This window comes from Armigeres subalbatus, chromosome 3, assembly GCF_024139115.2.
Source record: "Armigeres subalbatus isolate Guangzhou_Male chromosome 3, GZ_Asu_2, whole genome shotgun sequence".
In the NCBI taxonomy this organism is placed as follows: Eukaryota; Metazoa; Arthropoda; class Insecta; order Diptera; family Culicidae; genus Armigeres; species Armigeres subalbatus.
The window spans coordinates 339645099-339672388 of record NC_085141.1 but is presented as its reverse complement, the minus strand read 5'-3'; the positions used below and the strand labels follow the sequence as shown (position 1 = coordinate 339672388).

At 41.0% G+C, this 27290-nt stretch overlaps 2 protein-coding genes across 4 annotated transcripts in view; one reads left to right on the top strand and one right to left on the bottom strand.

The window, feature by feature from the left end:
• The window catches only part of LOC134222777 (uncharacterized), a 44761-nt gene extending 17743 nt beyond the window's left edge, over nt 1-27018 (top strand). Inside the window, exons 2-3 of the mRNA XM_062701932.1 lie at nt 25882-26449; nt 26534-27018. Of these exons, the coding sequence (XP_062557916.1) occupies nt 25882-26449; nt 26534-27018 (1053 nt within the window). The remainder of the gene's footprint in view (nt 1-25881; nt 26450-26533) is intronic.
• Nucleotides 1-27290, bottom strand: part of LOC134225836 (protein sax-3) — a 979605-nt gene that overhangs the window by 889054 nt on the left and 63261 nt on the right. The gene's annotated exons all lie outside the window — the stretch shown is intronic.

Sequence of the window (27290 nt, the reverse complement as noted above, 5' to 3'; positions counted from 1 at the left end):
ATAAGAATCTAGCAATTTTGCATATGCCCAGTTCTTATACAGGTTTTGGTAGATTCTTATACAGAATTGTTAGAAAATCTAACAACCGCCAGTTGGGTGTGAGAATGAAAATAAGGGCTTAATTTCACATGGATATGGCTTCATATAAACATAGAATTGTTGACGATTCTGAATAAGTTTACCGTCCATATCCAAAAGCATTATCTCCTTTGCACCAGAGAATTTGGAGATTTCATCTTTATTTTGCAGATTCTAGCTCTTGTTCAAGCATAAGGTATGCGGTGTCCTGATGTGATCTTCTCTTAGGCCCATTGTCGCCTTCTGAAATATGACGTATTCCTAATCGATATAGTAGTCAAAGATCTGTGATATTGGAAACATGTCGCTCTGCACCACCACCTAAAAGCTTCAAGATTGCATCGCACAAGTCATGCAACTATTCTTATGCATGACTTCATTTATTATCAATAAGTGGGGAAATAAAAAAGATTTTGATTTGTTTATTGGAAGAAGACATTTCCTCCATCAAATTTTAAGACGAAGTTTTATTGAGAGAACGAAGAGCAAATATTAGTAAAAATATAATAAAAAAATTGCTTAGATTAAGTTAATAAAACTAATACTTGTATCAAATTTAAAACCCGTAAAAACATTTCCTGTGAAATTCGGGAAACTTATGTTCATATCCCGGGAAATCCTTCCCGAGAATGAAAGCCCTAGTTTCTAGGAAGTCCCTGGGAAACTTTTCTTAATTTCTGTAATTCTTCGAAATTTTCGCAAGGAATTCTTTAGACAGATATTTTTTTTGAAATGTGGAAATTGCTCCAAATTTGAAAAAGAAATTAAAAAATATCGTAGGAAACCATTCTGAAATTCCACGGGAAATATTTCGAAATGTTCGTTTAAACTTAAAACTACCTCGGGAAATAAATTTAAATTTTCACTGAAAATTACTAACAACGGGAAAACTTTTGGATTCTTGGGACTCAACCCGAAATTTTTCGAAGTTTTGAAAATTGTTCGGTTTTCTACAAATTTGAACTGTTCAGATGCGTTACAGATTTGAGGCAATGGCGTGCCTATGCAAAACTGTCGGCGGCGGTGGCACACACCTCTGTGAGGAATCGAGTTCAACAGAAATCAAATTGGCTTTGAGATTTGATTTCGGGAGCTATGGACAAAGGATTAAATTTTATTACGTTTTAAATTAATTTTTGTTTTGTTAGATTTTGTGCAGTATAATTTTGTTTTTAAAATTCGAATTTCATGGTAATATTTACATACTGAAATTGATTTCAATACTTAACGTGGTTGATCTCCATATTATTTAAACCGCATATGATATTTTGTGAAATTTAGAAAAGTCTACGTAGACTTCAAAGGAGGGGGGGGGGTTCGGAAAAGTCTACGAAAGTCTACTAGGGGGGACGGGGGGGTTTGAAAATGTGAAATATTGGTCTACGTGGTTTGTGGACAGCCCCTAACTGTTCCAGTCGCTTCTTCTTTCCGGAACACTACCGCTTCCGTCAACCAGTCGAACTTTAGAGAGGTCATCCATCTCTCCGGTTTTCTTCATTCCCAGAAAATCTGGATCATGTTACCGAACGGTAACATTTATTCAATATACGACTGGTGTGGGAATTCAGGGAACTTATTGTAAAGTTATCGCCAACCGTCGATTCATATGGGCGAGCAATGCACGAGCGGTGTATCTCTGCACTGGGGGTGGCAGCTGTATTCGGCTACCAAAAGTAAGCGGAAATGTTCACCGTTAACCCACACTGACTAACTAACGACAAGAAGAGAGACACGACGAGCAGGCAATCAGCGAGACACTATGAGTCAGTACTGGATTAGAAGAGAATTATTCTCTAAAGTTGGATTTTATCCCAGTTGCGCAAAACAACTAGTTTGGATTCGATAAATCCATCGTGGGTCCGAAAAGTGAGTGAAAGTTGGAGCAAACCTTTACGCGTCCAACGTCCAGCATCTCTCACGTTCCAAGTCGCCGATCTGTCAAGTATCGCTACTGTCCTAGGCGATGGCCTGCCATCGCATCCATTTTTTCTGCTGGTGAAAGTTTGTAGAAAATTCTCCGTGTACGACCACCGGTAATTACCCGTATCTATCATACGATCCGCCGAGAGACATCGTTGTGCTATCCGACGACCTGCTACCAGCATTGTACCAGCATGCGACCTGCCACAGGCTCCAATTTTCCTGTTCGCTAACGCTTCTGACGGGTGATTCCCGTCAATCGAACCTACGGTGCTACCGCCATCTTGTCATCATCGTCTGGTTACCTCGTGCTACAAATTACATCACCCGAACGCTATGTATATGGGGAGCCTATCACCATTCCGTACCAGATAACGCCCGGAAATCGAGTAGCTCCCAGCTAGTGGCATCGCCGTGCCAGTGGACCATACAAGTTGACCTAGTTGACCTCGTCTACTCACCGATGGGGTCCAGTACTGCTTCCTGGCGATCTCCAGGCCAACAACGCTAGCGTTCACGCCCACCGATATCCATTCACCACAGTTTCAAATTTGTTGACCTCCACCGACCCATAGTGTAACCCATCGCCCGCCCTGATCGCGTAATAAAATATAAAGGTAAAGTACCGTGCTTAAGTTAGGGTCCCCACCATCCGAAAATGGTGCTTGGCACGCCGTGGGACCCGGTAGAAAAGAGGTCTTTACGCCCATCCCGGAAGCTTCCGTTGCACAGTGGTTCGCTCCAGAACAAAGGTTGGCCAAAACCTCAAAATGTCCCTAACAATAAGTTTTATGTTTGTATTATGGTTTTTTGATGGTCTTTATCATATACAGACCCGAACGTGAGTGTTGGGAGCACTACTTTGGCATTATACAGCCGTTTTTCGGCATCTCTGTGATAGTAAATACTTTATTTTTTCTGCTAAATTCGGGTTTTGAAAACAGACCATTTCGCAACAAAGACTATCATACTTGCTTTATAACTAGTTAGTACTATCCCATTTAATCCTATCACTCGATTGTTACGTTACAGATACATATTACGACTTCAACAATAAGGCCGTCTTCAGTATCTCTGACTTGACTCAATAGGTGGAATTAAATGGGATAGTACTAGCTCGTCTTATGACAAGTGAAGATATTCCACAAAAAAGCTTTAAATAATTTTCTTTTCAAAAGGCTTACTTGCTAAATACTGGTTGTGCATATCAAAGAATACTGTGGCCAAATTTCATAAAATTCGGTCGACAAAACCCCTCCTGCCAATAATAGAACAAAACCTGCCAAAACAGTTTGTTCCCCTATTTGAATAGAATCAATTAATTTGAATGATAACGAACAACTTGCATTACAACTGTGTACTTACATTTGTATTCTTTATCATCTTGAATCAAAACAGGCTTCTGTTTTGCTCATTTAAAGGGATATGTCTTTTCTATAATTATGTGCAGAATAACTAGTTCCACAAATATAAGACAGTTCAGTTCAAATCTCAGTACCAACATTCTCTATTGCTGCCAAGAAGAGTGTATTACAGTTTATCTCGAGCTCAAACATTAGAACATGAAACTGTTGATTATATAGAATCACTTTGATGGCAAAGTATTGAACAATGCTAATATGCTAACAAAATACTAAAAAAATTCATTTCATTTTCTGCTTTAGAAAAGTTTTCAGCATGATTACGTAGTTCGGATTATTAGACATAAACAAAATCCCGACAATAATATTCATTTGAAAAAAAATCTAAAAATGGTAGATTCTAGGTTGTTAGGAGAAAGTTTTGGAAGTAAGAAACTTTGTGTGTGGTATCTTCTAGCCGTTTGGGAAGAAAACTACCCAATAATTTTATTTAAAACAGCAAAAAAAAAATGCAAATAAAAGTATAGAAATGATTCTTTCATTCAATAATCGCTTTCATTACATATGTATATCAAACGTTTCAACTTCAATCTAATAATTAGAGAAAAGGCATTTTTAAAGTTCTTGTGAACAAAAAATACGCATTTGTAAGGTTCAGTTAAAAATAGACCAAAAAATACTATGTACATTTCAAACTAAACCGTTAAAAAAACAACTTATCGCAACTTTTCGCAAAACAAAATAGTGATGAATAGGAAGCTATTGCTTTAAGCTTTGTAATGAGCATAGAATCATTGCGAGTACTCGTCGGTGCCTATACTTTTGGAGCACTTCTATCTAAAAAATGTGAGTATTTTAATTAAATTTGTATTTAAAGTTTGCTTATGTTGCGTTCTGTCACCTATATTTGACATAGACCTACTATTTAAGACCCAGACAATACAATCTTGAAATAATATTGGGGTTAGCGATATAATTGAAGCCGTGCGATGCTGATCTAAACGCCTTGTCAAACAGCGTTTTCATTCAAAAATCAGCATTCATGTTGAATTCAAAATGATGTGACAAAGTCAAAACTTAACAGAACTACTTCAAATTTTGAATTCGAATCACGTAAGTATTCTATAAAATGAGAAAAATATAATGCCGACGGAAACACGAATTTCGATTTTTGAGGTTTTGGCTGCTCTCGAACCATTGTGCGTTGGTCAGACCAGCAGCTTGGTCAGACCAGCCAGTTCCCGTCCGGGAGTGCAAGAACTCCTGGGGTCATAACGTTTCAAGCAAAAGAAATCTCCAAAGTCAGGAGTTCCTCAACTAATGTTGCAACAAGTACGCTTTTTGAATAGTTTCTCTCATTATAAATATTAATAAGTTTTCAATTTGTCATTTCCAATCGTTTTTTTTTCTAATGAATTCTCAAATTAGTCCACCGCACAAGAATCACATGCTCCATGTAGTTGCAACTGGCATACGCCAGAGAAAATGAGTCCCCAACTCAGTTACAAGCGCCGAGAGCAAAACAACTCTCGATCCCGGTCAAGCGCAAAGTTGCGATGTCAATTAGGCATCCATTCTGGATGCAATGACCTTTCCCGTTCGGCTGGGCCCACTCCTTCCGAACTTGGGAAGAGAGCTGACTGTAGAATTTGATACAGACGCCAAAAAGGGGGGTCATCATGTCATTTAAGGGTTCAGACACGCAAATTTAAAATTTTGTGGCTCGGGAATCTGGACTTCGTCTAGATTGTCGATTTCCCAACCGGGTACAAATTAGCGGTATGTGAGGACATTTCCTAGCCTCGACCATCCACTTCGAATCGGATTGTAAAAGAGGTAAGAGAGGTCGATAACTTGTCCCGCGTCGTGTTGTGATTTTTGAGGTAGTAATTCTGTGGAAATTCTAATTAGGTTGAGCTTATTATTATGTCCTTTCCTTTAGTAGCTAGTTCCAACCAAAAGGCTAGTGAATAGTAGTGCGGCCTACATTCAAGACAGCCGTCAAACCATACCAGCTCGAGACCGCTCTTGACACCACCTTGCGACTTCGAAAGATTCCCAGGGCACGCGTGGCCGGGAGAGGGTCGATCCCGTTTGTCTGCACCCTAGACAGACAGGCCGCCACCACTTCATCGAACAACAGCAACCGCCATCTTCTGTTTCTCACCCCGGTGATTGTTTCTGGACCGAAGTAGTGGGTAAGCAGTTTCGGTGCCACCGCACAACCACCCACACTCCCCCAATACCACTCGTAAATTCTTGGTGACGAGTAATTACTAAAGAAGCATGCTTTGTAATCGTTGTGTCGTCCATGCACATGCGCATGTAACGAAACGGCACAATAGATAGTCGTCCATTCACCGCAGTAGCCGTAGACGCCGTTGAGTGAATGTCGCAATGCCGTAAGCGCGTCGCCCATCGAAAAAGCATGCATAGTGGAAGTAGTAGTAGGGGTAGAGAGCTTTTGCAGAGCGAAAAGAAGAAACGGGAACGGATAGAAAGACCTAGGCAAACATGTGATGAAAGAGATCAATCGACGAATAAACTTGTATCCATCCATGAAAGTTTTATGTTTAAAACTTAGCCGTTGTGTAGGCAACAGAAGCTTATGACAATAAAGATAGCAATGTATCTAATACCCGTTATGACGGTAGCGTAGCGTTTTGGCTCAAATCCCGAACATGACTCATATTCCGAACACTGGCGTTTTGGGACCATAAAACTAGAAATTCCATGGGTTTCAGTTCTGATGATCAAGATTGCAAATGAACTCAAGATCCCATGGAGAGAATATCATGAATGAAGCCAAAATGGAATGGCCATTTGAAAGCGAGTGTTCGGAATTTAATCCATGTTCGGAATTTTAGTCAAAACGGTAGCATAATGATGATTAGTTTTTAATTGTGAAGGATTTCCATAGAGTTCGTGTTCGTTCGTAGATTGTGAATGTTGTACAGGTAATTGGGACTGAAATCGAATTTTGTTTGGGTTTTCAGGCAGGGTCCAAAGATGACAAATCCTTCTATTAGGTCTTAGATTGCATGAACGATTTTCGAAGGCGTGTATCCGAATGGTTGAAGGTGTTGATGCGGTGGTCCACCTTTTAAGGAATTATTCCTTCCCAAGTTCGGGAAAACTAAACCCGTTACCTGAATGGTCTCAAGTCGAGCAAACCTGCAAACTGTTGGGTTGTTTTTTTATAGGAGTGGCGCTTGAGCCATCCAGCTACGAACGGGAAGCTCGACAAGCTGGTGGGATATAATATAAGCTGTGCGTCATGTATTCCAAAAATAAGTTTTACCAACACATTCCTCGTCTCGAAATATCACAAAAGTGCCCCAAACTCCCAGCGCCCAATTTGGCGAAAACAAATAACGTTACAACTGAGGCGTATGTGATATCTACCACTTGGGATCGTTACCAATCCGAACAAACCCGGTAAAATCCACATAGACTGGGACGCTGCGGCTAAAGTCGAGGGTACCTCTCTAAACGACCATCTCCTAACGGGACCTGATCTCATGACTCCCTTATTGACAGTGATATTTTAGTTCAGACAGCGCGAAATACTGGCATTTATGTTTGGAAGATCGCCTCCGCCCTACCGTATAGCGCGTTTTCAGGGTGAACAGTACCCTTGCGATATTCGACGAATGAAGCAAATGGCAGCTGATAGCGTCCTTTCGGGCATTTACCAAGACACAACATGTTCTCTTTATTTAAAAATCCGCCAATTTGTACTGAACTGTTGAACGAAAAATAGGAAAAAGGATAATCCTCCGGGTTTTTGCAGAATTCGACTGGAGGATTCACGAACTGAAAGCTTTGTCCTGCTGGTGGTGGTAGTTCATTTTGTTGTTTCACAGGTTGATTCAACTCTCATTCTCGACCTGCGTCGTTGCCGGGTCTATCACACAACTTACAATTTGACTGATGAACCAAACGCGCGTATCGTGGCGGATTATGTCTCAATATTAGGGTGGCTCAAATTAGTATGGAAAAAAACTTTTTTTCAATTTTTTTGATGGGCCGCCCTCTTATTCCCTATAACATTTATGGGTGAATTTATTTCTTTTCAAAGGTAAAAGAAACGAAATTTGTTCAAACCCCACTCCAGAGAAATGACAATAACTTCGCCGGGCAAACACTAATCTTCTCTCGGTTTTCAGTTTAATATTCTGTAATTACTTAATTCTCTAAAATATCCTAGCTCTCAATAATCTAATAATGTTACTTACGATATTCGCCGCAGGCTTCTTTGAAGTTGAACCTATTCCCGACTGACCTGATGTTGTACTGTCCATCGTGGCCACGATAGCTGGTCGGTCACTCGTCAAAGCTGCCGTCCAACTCCAAAATGGATACAACGCAATCATCTGCAAGCTGTGTTAAGATTTGTTTTCCCGTGGCACTACAACTCAAAAGAGAAATAACCTTGATCGTCGCTTAAGGCACTCATAAAATTTTCAAATAAAAAATACTGCATAAAAGTCGCACCAGTTTGCAGAGCTATTTAAAACTACCAACGCTTTATCAACCGCCCAAGAATTTAGCACATGAGACCTTCCATACGGCTGGAGTGCTCCATAATTTTGTGCACTTAAATGACTTTAAAAACTCTCCCCTAACCCCTCATATAGCGAAAATGATCTTCCCACTCTAGAGCTGCGAAAAATTTTCGTCCCAGCTGTTTCCTAATGGCTGTCATAATCCACCAGCAGCACTTAGCTGGGCCCTCGCTCGCGGCACAGCTCGCCTGGACCTGCACCCTCCGGCACTGCATTGTCGGTGGTCCGCAAGTTTTCTGTACTGAAATGCTCAAAACATTGAACCGTTCATAAAGAACCTACATTCATAAATTGCTGCCACCCGTATTCACTGCGCTGGATGCTAAACGGCACATATTTCAAATTGAGCATAATTCAGTGGGTCGCATCATCATCATCGTCGTCATCTGTGCACTCTCGTCATCGCGTCGCATGGTGCACTTCCTCTGGCTCTGACCGGTCCATAAGCATCGGCGGAAAGAATCAGCAGGGAGCAAGCGTCATCATTGCCGGTCCCCGGCGGTAGCAAAATCCAGTAGCATCGCAAAACCCACCATAATTGATCTAAATGACTTCTCGGAAATCAGCCGTGGATCTTTTGCACTAGAAGCCCGCCGCTCTGCTACTGTTCTCTAATGGTCGGCCGAAAACCCAGACCGTCCGTCCGTCGTAGGAAGGGGGAACAAAGGCACTGTTTATGCGAATAAATGTCAACCATCACCATTAATAACGTCAACGCCGTATGTTGCTGGAACGAAAAATGGATTTTTAGAATTTTGGGAACATAGATTTTGACCCATCTTCATTGCACAGTGTCCGAAGTCGGACGGAATCACAAAATATTATCATGCAAAATCAGTAATTGTAGTTTCACTGGATTTTAATAGTAAATGCGATACAGTAATACTTCCTTAATGTTAAGAAAATACTTCATAATTGAGAAATTCTACTTCTTGTGGTGGAAGATTTTCAAACCAACTTTGAGAAGTATGGCATTAAATAAGTAAAATTGAAATGAATTCTGCATAACGAGTACAATAAATGGAACTAACTTGTTCTAAATTTCTATCAAATTATCCGAACTTTGCGTTCAATACCCGACACTGTGCAATAATGCATTGAACCTCATATGTAGCTCAATGATCCAGTTTATTGATTCCATAATTAAAAACTTCACGTGCCGATGGATCGTTTCAACTGCACCACGTCATGTGTCACACTTTCCGTCATTCCAGCTCGGCCGGTGATATACGATTTTTAATTTCAGTGGCGTTCACAATCCCCGCAGGAGGAGCGTTCCCCGTCTACTGCACCTTGATTGCATACCCCTCGTACGTCCAACAGATGTTGCTGAACGACGACGGCCCATGGGAAGATCGTGACGCGCTTGGTCTTCGGGGGAAGTTTGCGAGGGGCGGCATTCAACCCATGCGAGTATCACTTTCTTTTGATGTATAAATTTCGTTTATGAAATCAATTACAACCGCGCTGCTGGTGATGACGGCTTCATGACGACATGAACTGGTGCCGGATCGGATGGATGTGAAGTCTGGTTCCCCTTTTGACATGCTGGCTGGAGATGGCACGGCTGGAGAAGGAGCGATCCAGCAATGCAACCGATTATGACGACGATACATCGTTGCCGAACAGCAGCGTGAAATGGGGAAGGAGCGAGCGGAGTCATTTTTCAATTTACAAGCAAATAAATTAGCGGCACAAAGAGTAAGCTGGGGAATGGTTTGATTAAATTGAGTAAATGAGAACATTGGATGACGAGGGTTTGAGCTGAGAGTATGTGAAGTTGTCAAAATTATGTTTCATTTTAAGATAGTTGGATTCGTGTACAAATAAATACGTGGAAAATGCTACCAGGAGTCAAACGCTAGTGGCTAGTCCTCCGCAGAAAGAAAAGGCTGCACGAGTAGATGATAGTTGAAATGCAGGAAAGCATGGATCGGAACAGTGCAACTAAAGACTGAGCCAGGTCAGGTGCCATGGCCAAGATGGACGACGACTGCAGTCAGGTGAAAGCAGCATTTCGAGGATATTCCACGATTGTCAAGCATGTGGACTCACGAACGTTGAACCACCAACAAGGCCTTAAAGGAACTGAAAATAGTTATGCTGCTGGGAAAGACGGAATCCCGATCGAAAGTCTTAAATATGATGTCATCTGGCCTGCCTAGCCTGAATAGGAAAATGAAATGCGGTTCTAATAAAAAAAATAGTTAAGCTTCCAAATATAAACTTCAGAACTTTTCCGTATCGTACATCAATCAGATTTTAATTACAATTTGTCTAGAATTTATGAAAAGCGTTTTAAAACAATCTTCCTATGCCGTGCTGTAGGATCTGTCAAAGTTAACACCGTCGTGTGTCTTCTTCTTATTTTTACTTGGATTCGTTTATCGGGGAGCAAGACGATCTTTGTGACCGATCCCAACCAGAAAGTTCGCTGTCACGTTTCCCGGCGCCCGCAGAGCCCCGGGATCCAGGTATAAATTGTTGACTGATGAGCGTTTGTTGAGAGAGCTCTGAATCCAGGTGAGCTTGTCGCTTCGGAGAATTTCGCCTAGTTTGATACTTGGCCTTAACAACTGAGAACATAACTACTTTATCAGATAGTCATAACAAAATTATATCACAATTTTATTAGTTGAGGTCGAAATACGTATCTGCAAAGATTACAAAACGTGTTGGAATTAAATGGAAAGTACTAAACTCGTCTTAAGACAGTTGAAGAAGTTGAAGTGCACTAAAAAAGCTTAAATAATTTTTCCCAACCATAATTTTGCAAGTAACGTAAACCAGAAAAACGCAATCATAAAATAGAGATAAAAAACGAAAACCGGGCACGCAATCTTGTTTGCTATATACCTATCCTTTATACCTACAACAGCTCTGGGTGATCGAAAATGCTAATAGGAAAGAGAAATATCTTCAACTAGAAATTCATTTTAATGAAAAAAATTCTTAACCTCCGCTAGAGAAAAACAATCTTTTTGCAGATCATTTCAAAAGAATTTGCATTGACTCTTCTGCATCGCGTCTAGTGTATAAGAATCTTGGCTAGATGCACCAGTTGTGGCTATAGCATCAATTGTCGCACTAGTGCTTTATATGCCAAATGGCCAATCGAATAATCGCAACCAAGTTCATATCGATAAAATATATTCATATGATACTATAACACCTTTGGTTTCCACCAAAACAAGCAAAGCATAATTGTAAACATTGATTTTGCTTAATTTTTGACGTCCTTTGCATCAGTTGTCGCACTAGTGGTCCCAATTTGGCCAATCGCATAAGAAAACAATGGGATTTACCAAATAAGGAATTAAAATTAAGAATAGTGCCCCAACTGGTTCATGCGTTCCTATTATGGATTAATCAATTTTGAGGATAATAACAAATTTTATTGTGGTTTTCACAGCTGTTGTAGAGAAGGAATTAATATCTTTCACTTGATATATAAAGTCCACCCACATGCCTTTAACTTATTTTTTTTAAATAGTTGTTCTTATGTATGGCGACAATTGGTTCACCCACCCTATTAACACTAAGTATATCACAAAACGTATTTTACTATGAATAATGAAAGCTCATAAGTCATAAAGGAACATCCCCATTATAATATAAATCTGAAATCCATTGTAATCCATTGTCTATAAAAGGTAGTGGAAAGTGATAGGTCAAGCTGATAACAGTTCGCTTAATCGAATTCGTGAATTTCCATAAAGCCGCCGGTTCTCCGTTGAATATTGTTACGGGGGAGAATTAATTAGCCATGTTTCGTCCGGGCGGAAAAAACAATTGACCGAAGATCACTTGACGAAAGCTGTGTGGCCGATCATGCCATTTAGCCAAAATCCTCCTTCTGAGAATAATATAGTAGAACAATTCATCAGATCGAAATCCGTTTGGCCCAGCGTTTGAATCCAGAGATTCGTATGTCATTAACCTTCATTTGTATAACATTTGGAAAACTTTGTTGAGAAGCTAAATATTAATTCATGAGATATAACAAACATGAAGCCCTGCCATAAGACGAGAGTAGTACTATTCCATTAAATTCCACCACGTTGTTTTAAACTTGAAGTGCTTAAATGTGCCTATGATTTTTCTGGAGTTTGAGTAAGTTACCGTCATCGTGTGATTGTACAAACACCTCAGCGTGGCAATCGGGGAGCAGCAAGCCATGACTCGGCCCCTTCTTGTCAGATCTCCGTGGCGTGCACACATTTCGTGCATATTGCGTTTCGCTGCGACCATTTGGGGTCACACAGGTATCTGGAACCCCCAATCCTACCCACTACGTTTGACAATAGCCAACATCTTTGAGTTTCCCATTGTTCGGTTAAAATTGGGTTTCCCACTGACAATTCTATTTTGTAGACAAACCACTATTCCGAACTGATTTTTTCCATTGGCGTAACTACAGGGGGGCTAGGGGGGCTATAGCCCCACCTAGGATCTGGCTAGCCCCCCTAGAAAATTTGTTACTTTGTGTAAGTATTGCACATATCTAGTCCTCTGATTATATACGGGGGTAAATGCAGAGAAAGGATTGTTTTCATTATCCAATCCCTCTCTTCGAAACATTTCAACAAGTTGAATCTATTCGCTTAAGTTTTTGAACTTCGAGCAATTGTTATAAGGCTTGCTCACAAGTGAATTAAAAAATATATTATTGGATAATAGACAATTCCTTGAGATTTTCAAGTTTTTCTAGGTTTTTGTGAGTAATTGTTATCTAAATCGAGCGTATGATCTTAACTTTCCTAACTAATACCAATCGTAAAAACTGCAGCGCATTTAATTATCACTGTAGGCTTCTTGAGAAAGGTTCGGTAAAACTCTTAGATATCAAGTAGATGTAACTAAAAGTTGAATAAGAAAGAACTTTGTATTCTTTCGGATGGATTTTAGAAACTCCGCAAACTTTTTAATTCTCTAAACTCCTATTGTCGCTGCAGCAATGGAACCAGTGAAAACGTCTCAGTAGGCGTGAAACAGACCTACTGAGAGAAAAGATGTGTTAAATGTTCCTATGTGTTATCAAATGCTCCTATAACTTAATTTGTTGCAATTTTTTTAAACTAAATTGAAAATTAACGACCAATAAGTTGTATTAGGATGTAAAACTGATTTTTTTTTTAAATCATCCTAGAAGTTATTCTAACAGAAAAGAAAGATAAGAAAATTATTTTGAGCTTTTTAGAGGAATGTCTTCACTTGTCATAAGACGAGTTTATCAATCCATTGAATTACCACTTTGTATCTTGACAGCTGATCGACCTCAACAGTAAGGTCGTCTTCAGTGTATCGTACTTGACTCGACTTAGGTCGTCGAAAGTCGAGTCAAGTACGAGACACTGAATGACACTGATGACCTTACTGTTGAGGTCGAAATACGTATCTGTCAAGGTACAATTAAGTGGTGGAATTCAATGGGATTGTAAAAACTCGTCTTATGACAGAAAAGAGAGGTTAGTTTGTTGTGGTCAGTTCGTCGTTTGAAAGCTCGTAGGAATTGTCAGGCCACTGATTTGAAAGCTGGCGAAAAGAGTTTAACTAACTAATTTATCGAAGCATATAAAAAAAATCCTTTGAAAATCAGGATCGTGCTTCACATTCTATTTACGGCGAGCGCAACACCTATGGTTTTCTGAACCTTTGGGAATCCTACGAGATTTCTAGATTTTTCTACCAGGGCTGAGCGTCGATGAACATCATTTAAAATATTTAAGTCGTCCATTGATATCTGGTAGACCAACTTGCGAACAATATACATACATCAGTTGAATCGAGCGAAAATGGTAAACTTTCTGTGTTATGAGTGTTAAAAAGAGGTAAAAAAAAAGTTAGCCCCCCCTAGAATTTTTCATTAGTTACGCCAATGATTTTTTCCAAATAGACGTAATTATTTTTCACCATTTTTTGAGAACTTGTGCGAAAGTATGAAAGCGAGGTGTGTTTCAACAAGAATATTGATGCTATTAATAAATTTTCATATTTCGATCGGCACCAAGCACTCTACTCTACTTCGCCAAAATATCACGGTATTTGAAACATATTTTCAATGGAAGGTTTTCGATGACTATAATTATGCCTTCGTGTTAAATTATTCGATGATTTTGGTGCTGGCATCAAAAACATGGCCGCTTCGCAGACCCCTGGGGTCACACATTTTGGCGACCCTGCCAGTTTATTTTTGGATCCTGACGCTTATTTCTGATGGTTTTACGGGCACAAGGAGAAAGAACCGTAACACGCGTGAAGCTGAAACAATGGTAGATCGTTAAAAGGTGAAATTGAATTCAAATGACTGATCTGCTAATGTGTTAAAAAAAAAGAATGGTTAAAAAAAACATCACAAGGCAAGGTGGTTTGTATTGCTATAAAGGGCATCGGAAAGACCCCTGGAAAATCGATCGTGATTTGGAAAATCACAAAGCGTTGCTGGAATATCGCTTGAAAATGGTTTGTGGTTTGGAATACCACAAGGCGCGTCTGGGAGACAGCCGAGAAAAGAGTTGACGAACTAGAACATCCCAAGGTGACTCCTGGAAGCATTGATATTGTCTTAAAGGAAATTTAATTTTAACTACATACACTTGATGACTTTAGTGTACATGAGACTACCAGTTAAGCTATGCAGTCCTAACGAAATCAGAGAGATATGGATAACTGTCGTATGCTACAAAGTTGTTTGGAAGGCAAAATATATTGTACAAAGATAATTTTGGAATTCATTGACCTAGTAATCATAGCGCAACTATCCGTAGGATCAGATATCCGAAATTCACGAAGTTAAAAAACGTTGCCATAATTCACAAAGCTATTAGTTTGGAGTCATTGGCTAACAGTACTAGTTAACATAAGTCTATAATTTAAGTATGATATCAGTTCTAGATCAGTTTCAAAGCCGCATATGATACAATCGATCGGGACCAGCTATGGCAGCTAATGCACGAAAACGGATTTCCGGATAAACTGATACGGTTGATCAAGGCGACGATGGATCGGGTGATGTGCGTAGTTCGAGTTTCAGGGGCATTCTCGAGTCCCTTCGAAACCCGTAGAGGGTTACGGCAAGGTGATGGTCTTTCGTGTCTGCTATTCAACATCGCTTTGGAGGGAGTAATACGAAGGGCAGGGATTGACACGAGTGGTACGATTTTCACGAAGTCCGTCCAGTTATTTGGTTTCGCCGACGACATTGATATCATGGCACGTAACTTTGAGAGGATGGAGGAAGCCTACATCAGACTGAAAAGCGAAGCTAAACGGATTGGACTAGTCATCAACACGTCGAAGACGAAGTACATGATAGGAAGAGGCTCAAGAGAGATCAATGTGAGCCACCCACCACGAGTTTCCATCGGTGGTGACGAAATCGAGGTGGTTGAAAAATTCGTGTACTTGGGCTCACTGGTGACCGCCGATAACGATACCAGCAGAGAAATTCGGAGACGCATAGTGGCTGGAAATCGTACGTACTTTGGACTCCGCAAGACGCTCCGATCGAATAGAGTTCGCCGCCGTACCAAACTGACTATCTACAAAACGCTTATAAGACCGGTAGTTCTCTACGGACACGAGACCTGGACTATGCTCGTGGAGGACCAACGCGCACTGGGAGTTTTCGAAAGGAAAGTGTTGCGTACCATCTATGGTGGGTTGCAGATGGCGGACGGTACGTGGAGGAGGCGAATGAACCACGAGTTGCATCAGCTGTTGGGAGAACCATCCATCGTTCACACCGCGAAAATCGGAAGACTGCGGTGGGCCGGGCACGTAGCCAGAATGTCGGACAGTAATCCGGTGAAAATGGTTCTCGACAACGATCCGACGGGAACAAGAAGGCGAGGTGCACAGCGGGCAAGGTGGATCGATCAGGTGGAGGACGACTTGCGGACCCTCCGCAGACTGCGTGGTTGGCGAAGTGCAGCCATGAACCGAGCTGAATGGAGAAGTCTTTTATGTGCAGCACAGGCCACTCCGGCCTTAGTCTGATGATAAATAAATCAGTGCTAGATAAATATCATTTAGGCGGTTATTCGGAAGTTCTACATCGATATGTTGAGTAAGTATTTCACTGGTAAATGAGTAAATGATAATAGACAGCTTTGCCCAACTATGCTTACAATGATTACTTTATATGTGACATTTGGGGAAATAACTACACAAAGTTGACCCATTTTGGAAATCATTATGCGAATGATTTATAAACCTCTAAACATTAACTCAAACGCTTCCACTATCAAAAATAGTTTACTTTAATATAATCGTTCAATATTTTACATCAATACGGTAGACAGCTGTTTTGAAAGACCTTCTTCTTCTTCAATGGTTAAAATCTTGGCAATAAAAACACACTGAGCAACATTCCTCCGCTTGGCTAGAGTATCCAACCCGAGTAGACGACAGCGATCAGCATAGGCAGGCAAATTCAATTGTCATTCCATGGAAGGCTGCGCAAAGCATATCTGACGAATCTTCTTTGGACAGATTCGAACCGCTGAGTCCACACAGCCTGGTAGGGATTCTAAACAGCAGATGCAAACTATAATATTGAGCGAACCAGAGATCTTGAAACTCATTGGAGATTTTGAACATGAACCCAAGCAGGCGATTAGTTCTATCGATAGTATTTGAGAAGTGGCGTGTGTAGGTAAGCTTTTCATCCAAAATAATTTCTAGGTCTTTTACATGATCAACCCATTGAAGTTTGAAGAGCCAGCAATACTGTAGTCAAACTGGATGAAATTAGTCGTTCGTCGGAAACTTATGACACAGCACTTAGGAATGCTTAGAACCATCATATTTCGAGTACACCAGCCATGGAAGATTTCAAGAAGGTTCTGTAGTTCACAACAGTCAGTGAGGTCTCGATCAACTAAATACATTTTAAGGTCATCGGCAAACAACAGCAGCATACCTTCACGTCGCAAAATAAAGCTTACATTGTTTATGAAAAGCGAGAATAGCAATGGTCCAAGGGGGTACCTTGTGGAACTCCAGAAAGGTAGTTTCTCACATCTCGTTTGTCGCCTTTCTTGAAAACTGGGAACATATAAGAGCATTTCCACTGCACTGGACATTTCCTCTGCTGGAGCGATAGGTTGAAGAAGACAAAGTGGCGCAGCTAAAATATCGGAGCATTTTTTTTAGCACGGCCGATGGAAGAACGGTAGGTCCAGGAGAAAATGATGTTTTGGTTTGATGTTCGCTGACAGTACCATTTGAACGTCTACTCGAAAGACATCCACATCCACTACATTGCTAGGTACTCCACTTACAGCTCTATCAATGTCAACCTGAGAAGGCGAAAGGCCCGAGAATACACTTGATAAGTGTTTAGCGAAAAGGCTGCATTTATCCTCAGTATTCAGCGCAATGACGTTATCGAGAAAAACAATTGATGGCAGTCCAGATTCCTTTCTTTTAGAATTCACGAAAGACCAAAACTTCTTGGGGTGTCGTCGGAGATTTCGTTGCGTGAGATGAACATAATGTTTGTAACGGAGTTTATTATAGCACCGATAATCATTGCTGGCGAAGTTGAAGTTCCGTTTAGTGAAGGCACACCGTCGAAAAGTATAAGCGCGCACTCTTTCCAGGTTCCGTAAAAGAGCATTAGTCCACGGTGGTTTCCTCGGAGGCTTTCGCTTCGGTACAACGACTGAAACGCAGTCACGTAGCAGACAGTTGAAGCATTCTACAGCTGATTCGATATCCAAGCGATCTAAAACATTCCAGTCAATACGGGACAAGCATTGTCGGAGCTGTTGAAAATCGGTGTTGGGAAAATTGAGTCGATCGTCACTCATAGGTCCATCGAAACCTTGATTGAATTCGTTGTCAATTGATATATCCAACGCAGGATGATAGTTGTCAAACGGCACAACGGCGTCCGGAGCCTCATGCAGTGAAGAATCATTGATAAACACCAAGTCGAGCATGTTTGATTGAAAGTTCGAAATCTGATTGATTTGGCTGAGTCCAAGAAAAGCAATCCCATCGACTAGTTGGCGGTTAGCAGGTGTAGTTGCAGACAAAATCGGATCAGGAAACAAATATACGTGGTGGGAAAGAGACCAGACAAGTCCTGGTTGATTGAAGTCTCCCAGCAGAAGAACCACATCCGATGATAAGGCCAAAGCGGAGGCAATTTCAGTAGCACCAAGGTGGAGTTATATTACACTGTAATCATGTCGTCGGCCGGGAGGAATGTACGAGGCGCCGATGAAAACGTTGCGACTAGAGAGACTTATTTTGGCCCAAACAGTCTCAATTGAATTGAATTGTCCGACGGCGAACTGGCAGGAAACACGTTCATTGGAAACAACAACTGGAACACCACCGCCGCGCACGCGAGAGCTATTGAATATACTGCGGTCCACTCTATAAACAGCGAAATTGTCACCGAAAAGTTGGAGTAAGTTGATTCTCCCATCAAGCCAGGTTTCGGTGAACACATAAACATCATACACGTGTCAAGCACAGCCAGATAAACGTCGTTCAATTTGGTAGAAAGTCCTCTAGTATTTTGATAAAATACTCGTAGACACCTAGAGGGAGCGGTGTCCATGACGGAAGTCGAAACTGAGCTGAAATTTTCAGGCAGCGACAGATCATTAACGTGACTATACTCGCCTGGTGAAGAAGATCGGAAGTCCCGTATACCATCACCGACTACAGGACCGGGACGATGACGATGGCGGGTGGCAGTGGATGGCACGACTGGGTCGAGTGGCTTAAGGACTTCCTCAGTACTTGTTATAGGGTGTCCCGGATCCAAAGTTGCAGTAACTGCCGATAATATGCTTGATTCCGACACAGGAGCACTGACAATACGGTCGAATGGTATGGAGCAGCTGGAAGCCGGAAAAGCATCAGTTACCGGAAGTAAATAATGATTCCGGAAGTAAATTATGATTCATTATTATGAAAAAGTCTCCCATTTATCTCGCACAATACTGAATATTATTCAACCATGAAATCTACTCCTGATTGATCCAATTATAGAAAATAATACTTAGTATAGGGGAAAGACAAAAATATAGATTTTAAGCAACCGTCGTTCGTCGCAATATGCCGATGGGAATGTTTTTTAATTTAACAATCAAATAAACACCCACCTGCAAATCGTCACCACACGATGATTCTAAGTTTACGATCCTATTTATTCGGATATCACTAGAACTCAAATAAACAAATAAAAATACCTTTAAAAGTGTAACCTCAAATGGAAAACAGCCACTTCGGCAGAAGAACTTCTAGCCACACCGTGCTGCAAAAATTTCAGGAAACTTATCTAATATGAAAATATTCCTTCATCATTAACAGAAAACTATCTAATACGCTGACGACTTAATGTTATTTAGAATTATCTCAAATTCAAAGCGTAAAACTACTACGGTTTTGAAGTAACTTTTTCTACTCTCATTCCCACTGGAACGTGATATTCTATTAGGATTGTATAACATTTCACCGAAAACTATTTCGCGGAATTAATTTTCGCGGTTGAACATTTCGCGGAATAACATTTGGCGGTTTGTAACTTTTCGCGGTACGACATTTGGCGATTTGTACCTTTTCGCCGAATGACTTTTGGCGGAATGTACCATTTTGCGGAATGCACCATTTCGCGGAATATTTTAATAATAATAGCTTAGTGTTCATTCAGCACTTCCACAATTATTACCTGCGAAGTTTCTAAGTCACGTTATCATTTTTTTTACATTCGTATAATACGAGATTAACACATTAAAACTTCTATAAGTACCTAAAAAAGCCGAATTTTTTTTTCGATGATTTTCATAGACCGGTCGGTTTAGCCTCCTTCAGCATAGACATACTTAGCAGCCAAGTATCATCCCGCACGGCTAAGGTACGCCTCCCAGAATATGTAGAAGTAGCTTTCAAAATTTCAATTGCCCCTTACAAATCCTTTATAATATCTGGCAGACGGGTCAGATATAATTAAGGGATTATCTCCTTTCTTTAATTTGTTACGGATAGACGTTTTAATGAATAATTCTTTATTTCTTCTTTTGCCTTATACCGAGAAAACGTATTCATTTAAATATGGCATTATATCCTCCCTTCGCCTAATAGCGGGCAGATTAGTTATTGAAGTTTATAGAAGGTTTTATTTACTCATTTTGGCCTTATATCAGGCAGACGCATCCATTCAAAGAAGGCATTATCAACTACCATACACCGGCCAGATGCATCCATTTAAAGAAGTCGTAACTCCTCCCTTCGCCTTATACCGGGCAGACGCATTATTTTAAAGAAGGAGTTATAAACTCCTTTCGCCTAATACCGGGCAGATGCATCCATTCAAAGAAGACCTTATACCGGACAGACGCGTTATTTCTAAGAAGACATTGTCAACTTCCTTCGCCTTATATCGGGTAGATGCATCCATTAAAAGAAGGCATTACCCCTCCCTTCGCCTTATACCGAGAAAACATGTTCTTTAGAAGAAGGCATTATCATCTCCTTTCGCCTTATAACAGGCAGACTACAGATGGATGGGTTTCGGGTTTTGAAACCCGAAAACCAACGATTTCGGGTCGGCTTCGAGTATGAAAAATTAGTACAATCTCGGGTGCGGTCGGTTACGGGTTTGTGAGATATTACAAAATTGAGTCAGGGTCGGGTACGGGCACATAACATATGTGTAACTCGGGTTGTAAAAGTTGTACCCTTATAACACTTTTTATTTGTTATACGGAACATCGAAACGTCAAAAGATAGTATAACAGTATTTGATCTAGCAAGGGGTCACGCGACTTATATTGTATATCTGAATACGATTCGCACTGGAATTATAAAAAAGATTTGCCCTAGTGGCGTTGGGTGTTTTGGAGCAGAAATTGTTTTTTTTTATAATTTAATGGAGATTGGGGTAAACAATATTAAAGTAGAAAAGAAAGGAGTTTAAGGTATGTAACTGAACAAACGATGAATTTGTTTGGTGTTTGGTTGAAATATTATGTTTTTATTCGAAAAACATATCAAATGCTCATTTATTGCTTATTAGTTGAAAGCTTTTCTATGCAAATAAAAATAAAAATTGTTATGAAGAATATCATCTGGAATCACATTGTCGTGACACGTTCATATTTTTGTTTACGTCGCATTTTCTACCGTTCCAAGAGAGAATGAGAGATTAAGATGTTGAGAGATTGGGTGAAAATTGCTTATTACGGAAATTGAATTGAAGTATGTTGGAAAAGCAATCGCTGTGATTGAAATAAGCAAAGGTGAACACCATTGGAGTATTACATTGCTAACAAATTCATAACTCATAAATATCAATAAAGTAATCCAGTTGTACGCATCCCAAGCAGCACAACTTGTTTCACTACTGAACATTTAACTGTGATGCAAGTATTTGAAAAAAAATCTTTGCGTTTGTGCCATCAATTATAATTCGCTTGTGATCTAAAAAGCGCAAGGGGTGGAGCCTTGGGAAACATCCTTCGATTGCAGCAAAATTGCAATAAAAAGAAAATATAAACTGGATTCGATTTATGGATCATATGATTGATAGTCCTTCACAGCACCATTCAACACCATAAAACCATGCGATTATACAGTTTTGTACTCGAGTTTTCTGTTACTTGATTGCACCATCATCGGAATAAATTATGAGTTGTCAAAACGATGAACGATGCTAAATCAAACTTGAAGAAACACTCAACTTATCTGTAACTTAATTTAAACAAACAAATCAATTTTGAAAGACGCATTTAAGATACATGGTAAAAATATGCCTCTTAATGATTTTGTTCCATGTAAGTAACATGTAGTGCAGAATTCTTTGGTTGTTTGTTTTCAAATGATCACAATTCGAACGCCTTTGACATCTCGATGCAACCTTTTCGTGATTTGATGTTTTTCCAATGCCTTTAATGAAACTGAAAAGAAACAAGGAGCTTTTTGAAAGATGTTGCGTGTGCTACTTGGGATGTTATACCGAGAATGGGGTGAAAACCCCTAGCTATGAAGATATATTAAGGAATCCATTGGCTTCCGCAATCCGTTGCTTTCAAGATAGGAAAACTATACATTCCAAACTGCGTCCAATGTTCGAACTCAAAATATTCCAGTTGTAATGAAATTTCTGCTGAAAACTCCATCATTTTCTCGAACTATTTTGTAATACTAATCCTATGTCTTGTTACCCGGGTAGAGGTGAATAACAAACAAATAACATAATAATAACAAATTTTGCTGTGATATCAGATTTTGTTATTCTTATGTTATTCATAAATAACATAAAATAGCATCGCAACAACAAGTTTTGTTATAATAGTAAAAAAAATTACAATCATAGCAAAGTTTCTGCAAAGATAACAAAATTATTAGTGGAATTAAATGGAGAGTACTAAACTCGTCTTAGACGGTTAAATACATTCCACTAAAAAGAACTTAACATATTTTTTTGTTATTAATGAGTTATTTGCTAGAGCAATATATGTCATTATTTTGACTATTTTAGCAGCTATATCAAACAAACTAATATCAGTTTCTGCTATTCAGTTATTCATATATTATTTGTTAAATTTGATATTATTTTGCTGTTTTCTTCTACTCGGGTAGATACGTTTTAAAGCACCATGTTTTTTGTCTATGAACTATGAAATCGGGCTTACGAAACAATACAAAATGCCACATATAACGTAATTTTCAGCATGCAGTGGACTGCATCCCAAATAAATAAAAAAATACAAGATATGAGGAAAAAATAGACAATTTCCGTCATAGTTACTTATCATAGCGCACGTGTGTGACCTCTTCTCTCAACTAGAATCCACACTGACCAGAAAATAGTTATCCCAGAAGTGAGTCTCCTCATGCATACCGGAAAGCGGAAAAAACGAAAACTTTCGACTATCCGGCATCCTCTGAGCTCATGAATGCATTCATATTATGCGGTGCGGTGTGCGGTGTACACGATGCGGCGAATCCGCAATGTTATTGCCCCAGATTTCCATGATGGAGCAATAAAACGGAATTAGAATCAGGAGGAAAAACTATTCTCTTCCACAGACACGTGCTCATGTGAACGGGTATTGGGTGCGGAAAAGAAGTTGATGATGCAACCACCTTCCCCCGGAGCAAGCCATCGTCGGTTGTTGCGGAACACCCGCAAAAGCGATTAGATTTCCAATAAACGATTTCGCCGATCTGGACGATGTCTTCCAACGCATCATCTCCGACGAACTGGGTGAAATCGCGGAAGCCATTCCAATCTGTGCGCGGGAGCAGCTTGGCTAATTAATGCTGGCCCCTTTGGCGCTTCATTTGCCATCTTCGATGGAGAATGCGGGACCGACGACGGCGCTGTTCTGCAAATCCGCTTCGAGGGCTGCTGGCGCGCCCTTGCTTCACCGATTTAATTCAATTCACAGTTTGTGGCTTGGCTACTGACGGCGGCCGGCGGGGGCCTTGCCCAGCGCACAGTCCGGGTGGTGGTTCCATTCGTGAGTGTATGTCGCTCGTAAAAATGACAAGTCAGGCTGAAGACGATTTATGGAGGTGAAGCTGCTGATGGAATAAATTGCTTTCAGATGAGGTTGCAGGATCGAAGTGCACGGGTCGCACCCTGACGGAGGTTTAATTAATATTGATGGGCTTTGCTTTTATTGAACGGTTTCGCTTATGATGAATAAAATATAAATATTTACCCTGATAAGTTGGAGTTATAATTATGGTTGTATATCGGAGAAAAAAAGAATATTCAGACTTAGAAGACATACTAAAGGCTATTGATCAATGATCAGCCTCAGAATTATTTCCGCATATTTTTTTTCAGACCGTTGACAAAATTATTGATTTTTCTTTTACAGAATCGTTTTACCAACTTCATCTGTTACAATTGTAAAACTTTTAATTTTCTGGTTGAAGTATTTTTTTAAGAAAAGTCACTGTCTCGAGCTCGAGACAGAGTCCTTTTTGAAGAGTGCCTTTAAAAAATAATAATAAGCACTAAATAAACATCGACTCCTGGAATATAGAAGTTTTAAAGACGTTGACATCATGCAAAGCTTCTGAATATTTTCTGAAACGATCATATCTATTTGATAGCTGGTGTTTGAATATTTCCGCAAAAGCTATAACCTTCGGACGATTCATAAAACACACAGCACAAGGAAGAAAATGGCTATATTCTTTTCAATTCCTGTGAAAGCCAGCATAATATTCCACTAACATGACTTTCACATTAGCCAAAATCCCTTTCAAGTCGTAATCCTTTATTGAAATGACTCAATTTCTCAACCCTTCCTTTTTCGACGGGGGGAGAGACATATTTTTTTCTTCCGTTCAAACGGACTCTCCATCCCTGGCGCTATCCCAGAATCCTTTAAAATTTAATGCGTTGACTGCAATGCGTTCTGGTTGCGTGCCTTTTTCTCTACTCTACCGGATTACTTGCGCAAACAAACCACGGAGATCCTTGCCCCTCTCACAACCCAACGGGGAAAAATAGGACAATCATGGCAAATGACGCGGCGCCATCAAGGGCTTTCCTTGCACATCAACGCAATATTCATAAGTGTCATATTTTTGTTCTGTTTTGTCTTTTTCTGTCTTGCCATGTGTCATAGGGCAAATAACCATTTTTCGTTTGGAAGCCAATCACTATCATACCAGATTTTCAGTCAGAATGCATGGAAAAAACTTAATTCCACTTAGCCTTTCTCGTGCATTGCATATCCCAAAAAATATGATTTATTTTTCTTACCGTGTTTTGCTTATAAGAAATATTATTTTGACCAAAACTTCAGAGTATATAGCCGATAAGGCCAATTTTTAATAGCAATCAACAAGACCGAATTTCCCGCTGAATTTAGAAACCAGCAGCCGAATTCCGAAGGTTCAAGAAAAAATTGAATTTTTTTTTAATAAATAGAGATTTCTAAATTCTGTTTCTCTTTCCAAAAAATGTCTTCTCTTCATACCGCATTCCGATAGATTGAAGAGAAAGAAAAAACTAAAATTTCTTGCGAAGAGAAATATTAGTTCACATATTTTCCACTAGATGTCTTTTGATAACTATTTTTATACTGGTTGTTCAAAACATCCTTATATCCAAAATTAAACTTGTTTTCGCTTATTGTTACCGAAATAATGAAGGGTTGGATAATTATTAGTATTCATGCTAGTAATGAAAATATGCAGTAACAGCAATATTATTGGGGTTTGTTCAAATATATCGTAACGCAATAGGGGGTGGGGGTTGTTTTATTTTTGTTACGCTTTGTTACGCAAAATATAGGGGGTGGGGGTTCTTCGAAATATTGTTACGCATAACAAGTTATTTGCATAGAGAAAAAAATATTATACGAGGGGGTGGGGGTTTATAAAAACAACGTTTTTCGCGTTACGTAATTTTTGAACAGGCCCTTGTGATAACGAATGCTTGCGCTTGGTTTCATAGGGGCGTCACTTAGCGATTTCTCCTAATCGATTTTATATTTTGTCAATAACTCTATTGTTTCAAAAGGTTGGTAAGAGACAACTTTATCACACCAAACCATTAAATCATCGACAAACTTAGCTTAGCTTTAGCTTAGCTTTAGCTTAGCTTTAGCTTAGCTTTAGCTTAGCTTTAGCTTAGCTTTAGCTTAGCTTTAGCTTAGCTTTAGCTTAGCTTTAGCTTAGCTTTAGCTAGTTTTTAGCTTAGCTTTTAGCTTAGCTTTTAGCTTAGCTGCTTAGCTTAGTTAGTTTTTAGCTTTTAGCTTAGTTTAGTTTAGCTAGTTAGCTTTAGCTTAGTAGCTTAGCTTTTAGCTTAGCTTTAGCTACCTGTTAGTTAGCTGAAGCTTTTAGCTGTTAGCTGTTAGTTCCTGTTTAGTTAGCTGTTCCACCAGTTCCTGTTCACCCCAGCCCAGTGTTCCACCTGTTCCTCCAGCCACCAGCTCCCTGTTCACCTGTTCCACCCTGTTCAGCCCACCCCTGAACCCCTGTTCAGCCCCACCCCAGTTCCCACCCCACCTGTTCTGTTCCCACCTGCTGTTCCACTCCCACCACCCCCAGTTCCCAGCCCCACCCCACCAGCTCCTGTTCCCAGCCCACTCCCAGCCCTGTTCCTGTTCCACCCACCTGTTCCCCCACCTGTTCCCCACCACTGTTCCTGTTCCCTGTTCCTGTTCCACCCTGTTCCCAGCCACCTGTTCCCTCCCCTGTTCCCAGGCCTCACCCCACCTCAGGCCCCACCTGCCCCTGTTCCCAGCCCAGCCCTGTTCCCTGTTCCTCAGCCTCCTGTTCCCACCTCAGCTCCCAGCTCCTGTTCCCAGCCCAGCCTCCCACCCCTGTTCCCACTCCCACCTGTTCACTCCCACCTGTTCCCAGCCCTGCACCAGCTCCCACCTCCAGCCTCACCTGTTCAGCTCCCAGCCCAGTTCCAGCCCCTCAGCCTCTGTTCAGCCTGTTCCCACCCCACCCCAGCCCCTGTCTGCCCCAGTTCCTGTTCAAACCCAGCCCACCCTGTTCCACCAGCCCACCACCTGTTCACCTGTTCAGCCCCCAGCCCCAGCCCCAGCCCTGTTCCACCCCACCCCTGTTCCTGTTCCCCCACCCCACCTGTTCACCCTGTTCCAGCTCTGTTCCCCACCACTCCTGTCTCAGCCCTGTTCCAGCCCTGTTCCACCTGTTCCACCCCCAGCCTGTTCCTGTTCCTGTTCCTGTTCCCACCTGTTCCACCCCCACCCCTGTTCCACCCCACCTGCCCTGTTCCCAGCTCCACCCACTCCCCACTCCACCCCCTGTTCTGTTCCTGTTCCCTGCACCCCTGTCTGCCCCAGTTCACCCCACCCACCCCAGTTCCAGCCCCAGCTCCCACCCTGTTCCAGCCCCACTGTTCCTGTTCCCAGCTCCCACCAGCTCCCAGCTCCACCTCAGCTCCAGCCTGCCCAGCCCTGTTCCTCAGCCTCACCTGTCTCAGCCTCACCAGTTCCCACCTCAGCCCAGCTCCTGCCCAGCTCCTGTCCCACTCACCTCAGCTCCCACCTCACCAGCCTCCCACTCCCAGCCCCACCTCAGCCCACTCCAGCCTCCAGCTCCCACCAGCCCACCAGCCTGGTTAGCCCAGCTTTCACTCAGCCCCCACCAGCCCAGCCCAGCTCAGCTTTAGCTTAGCTTTAGCTTTAGCTTAGCTAGCTTTAGCTTTAGCTTAGCTTTTAGCTTAGCTAGCTAGCTTTAGCTTAGCTTTAGCTTAGCTTTAGCTTAGCTTAGCTTAGCTTTAGCTTAGCTTAGCTTAGCTTTTAGCTTAGCTTTTAGCTAGCTAGCTTTAGCTTAGCTTTAGCTTAGCTTTAGCTTAGCTTTTAGCTTAGCTTTAGCTTAGCTTCAGCTTAGCTTC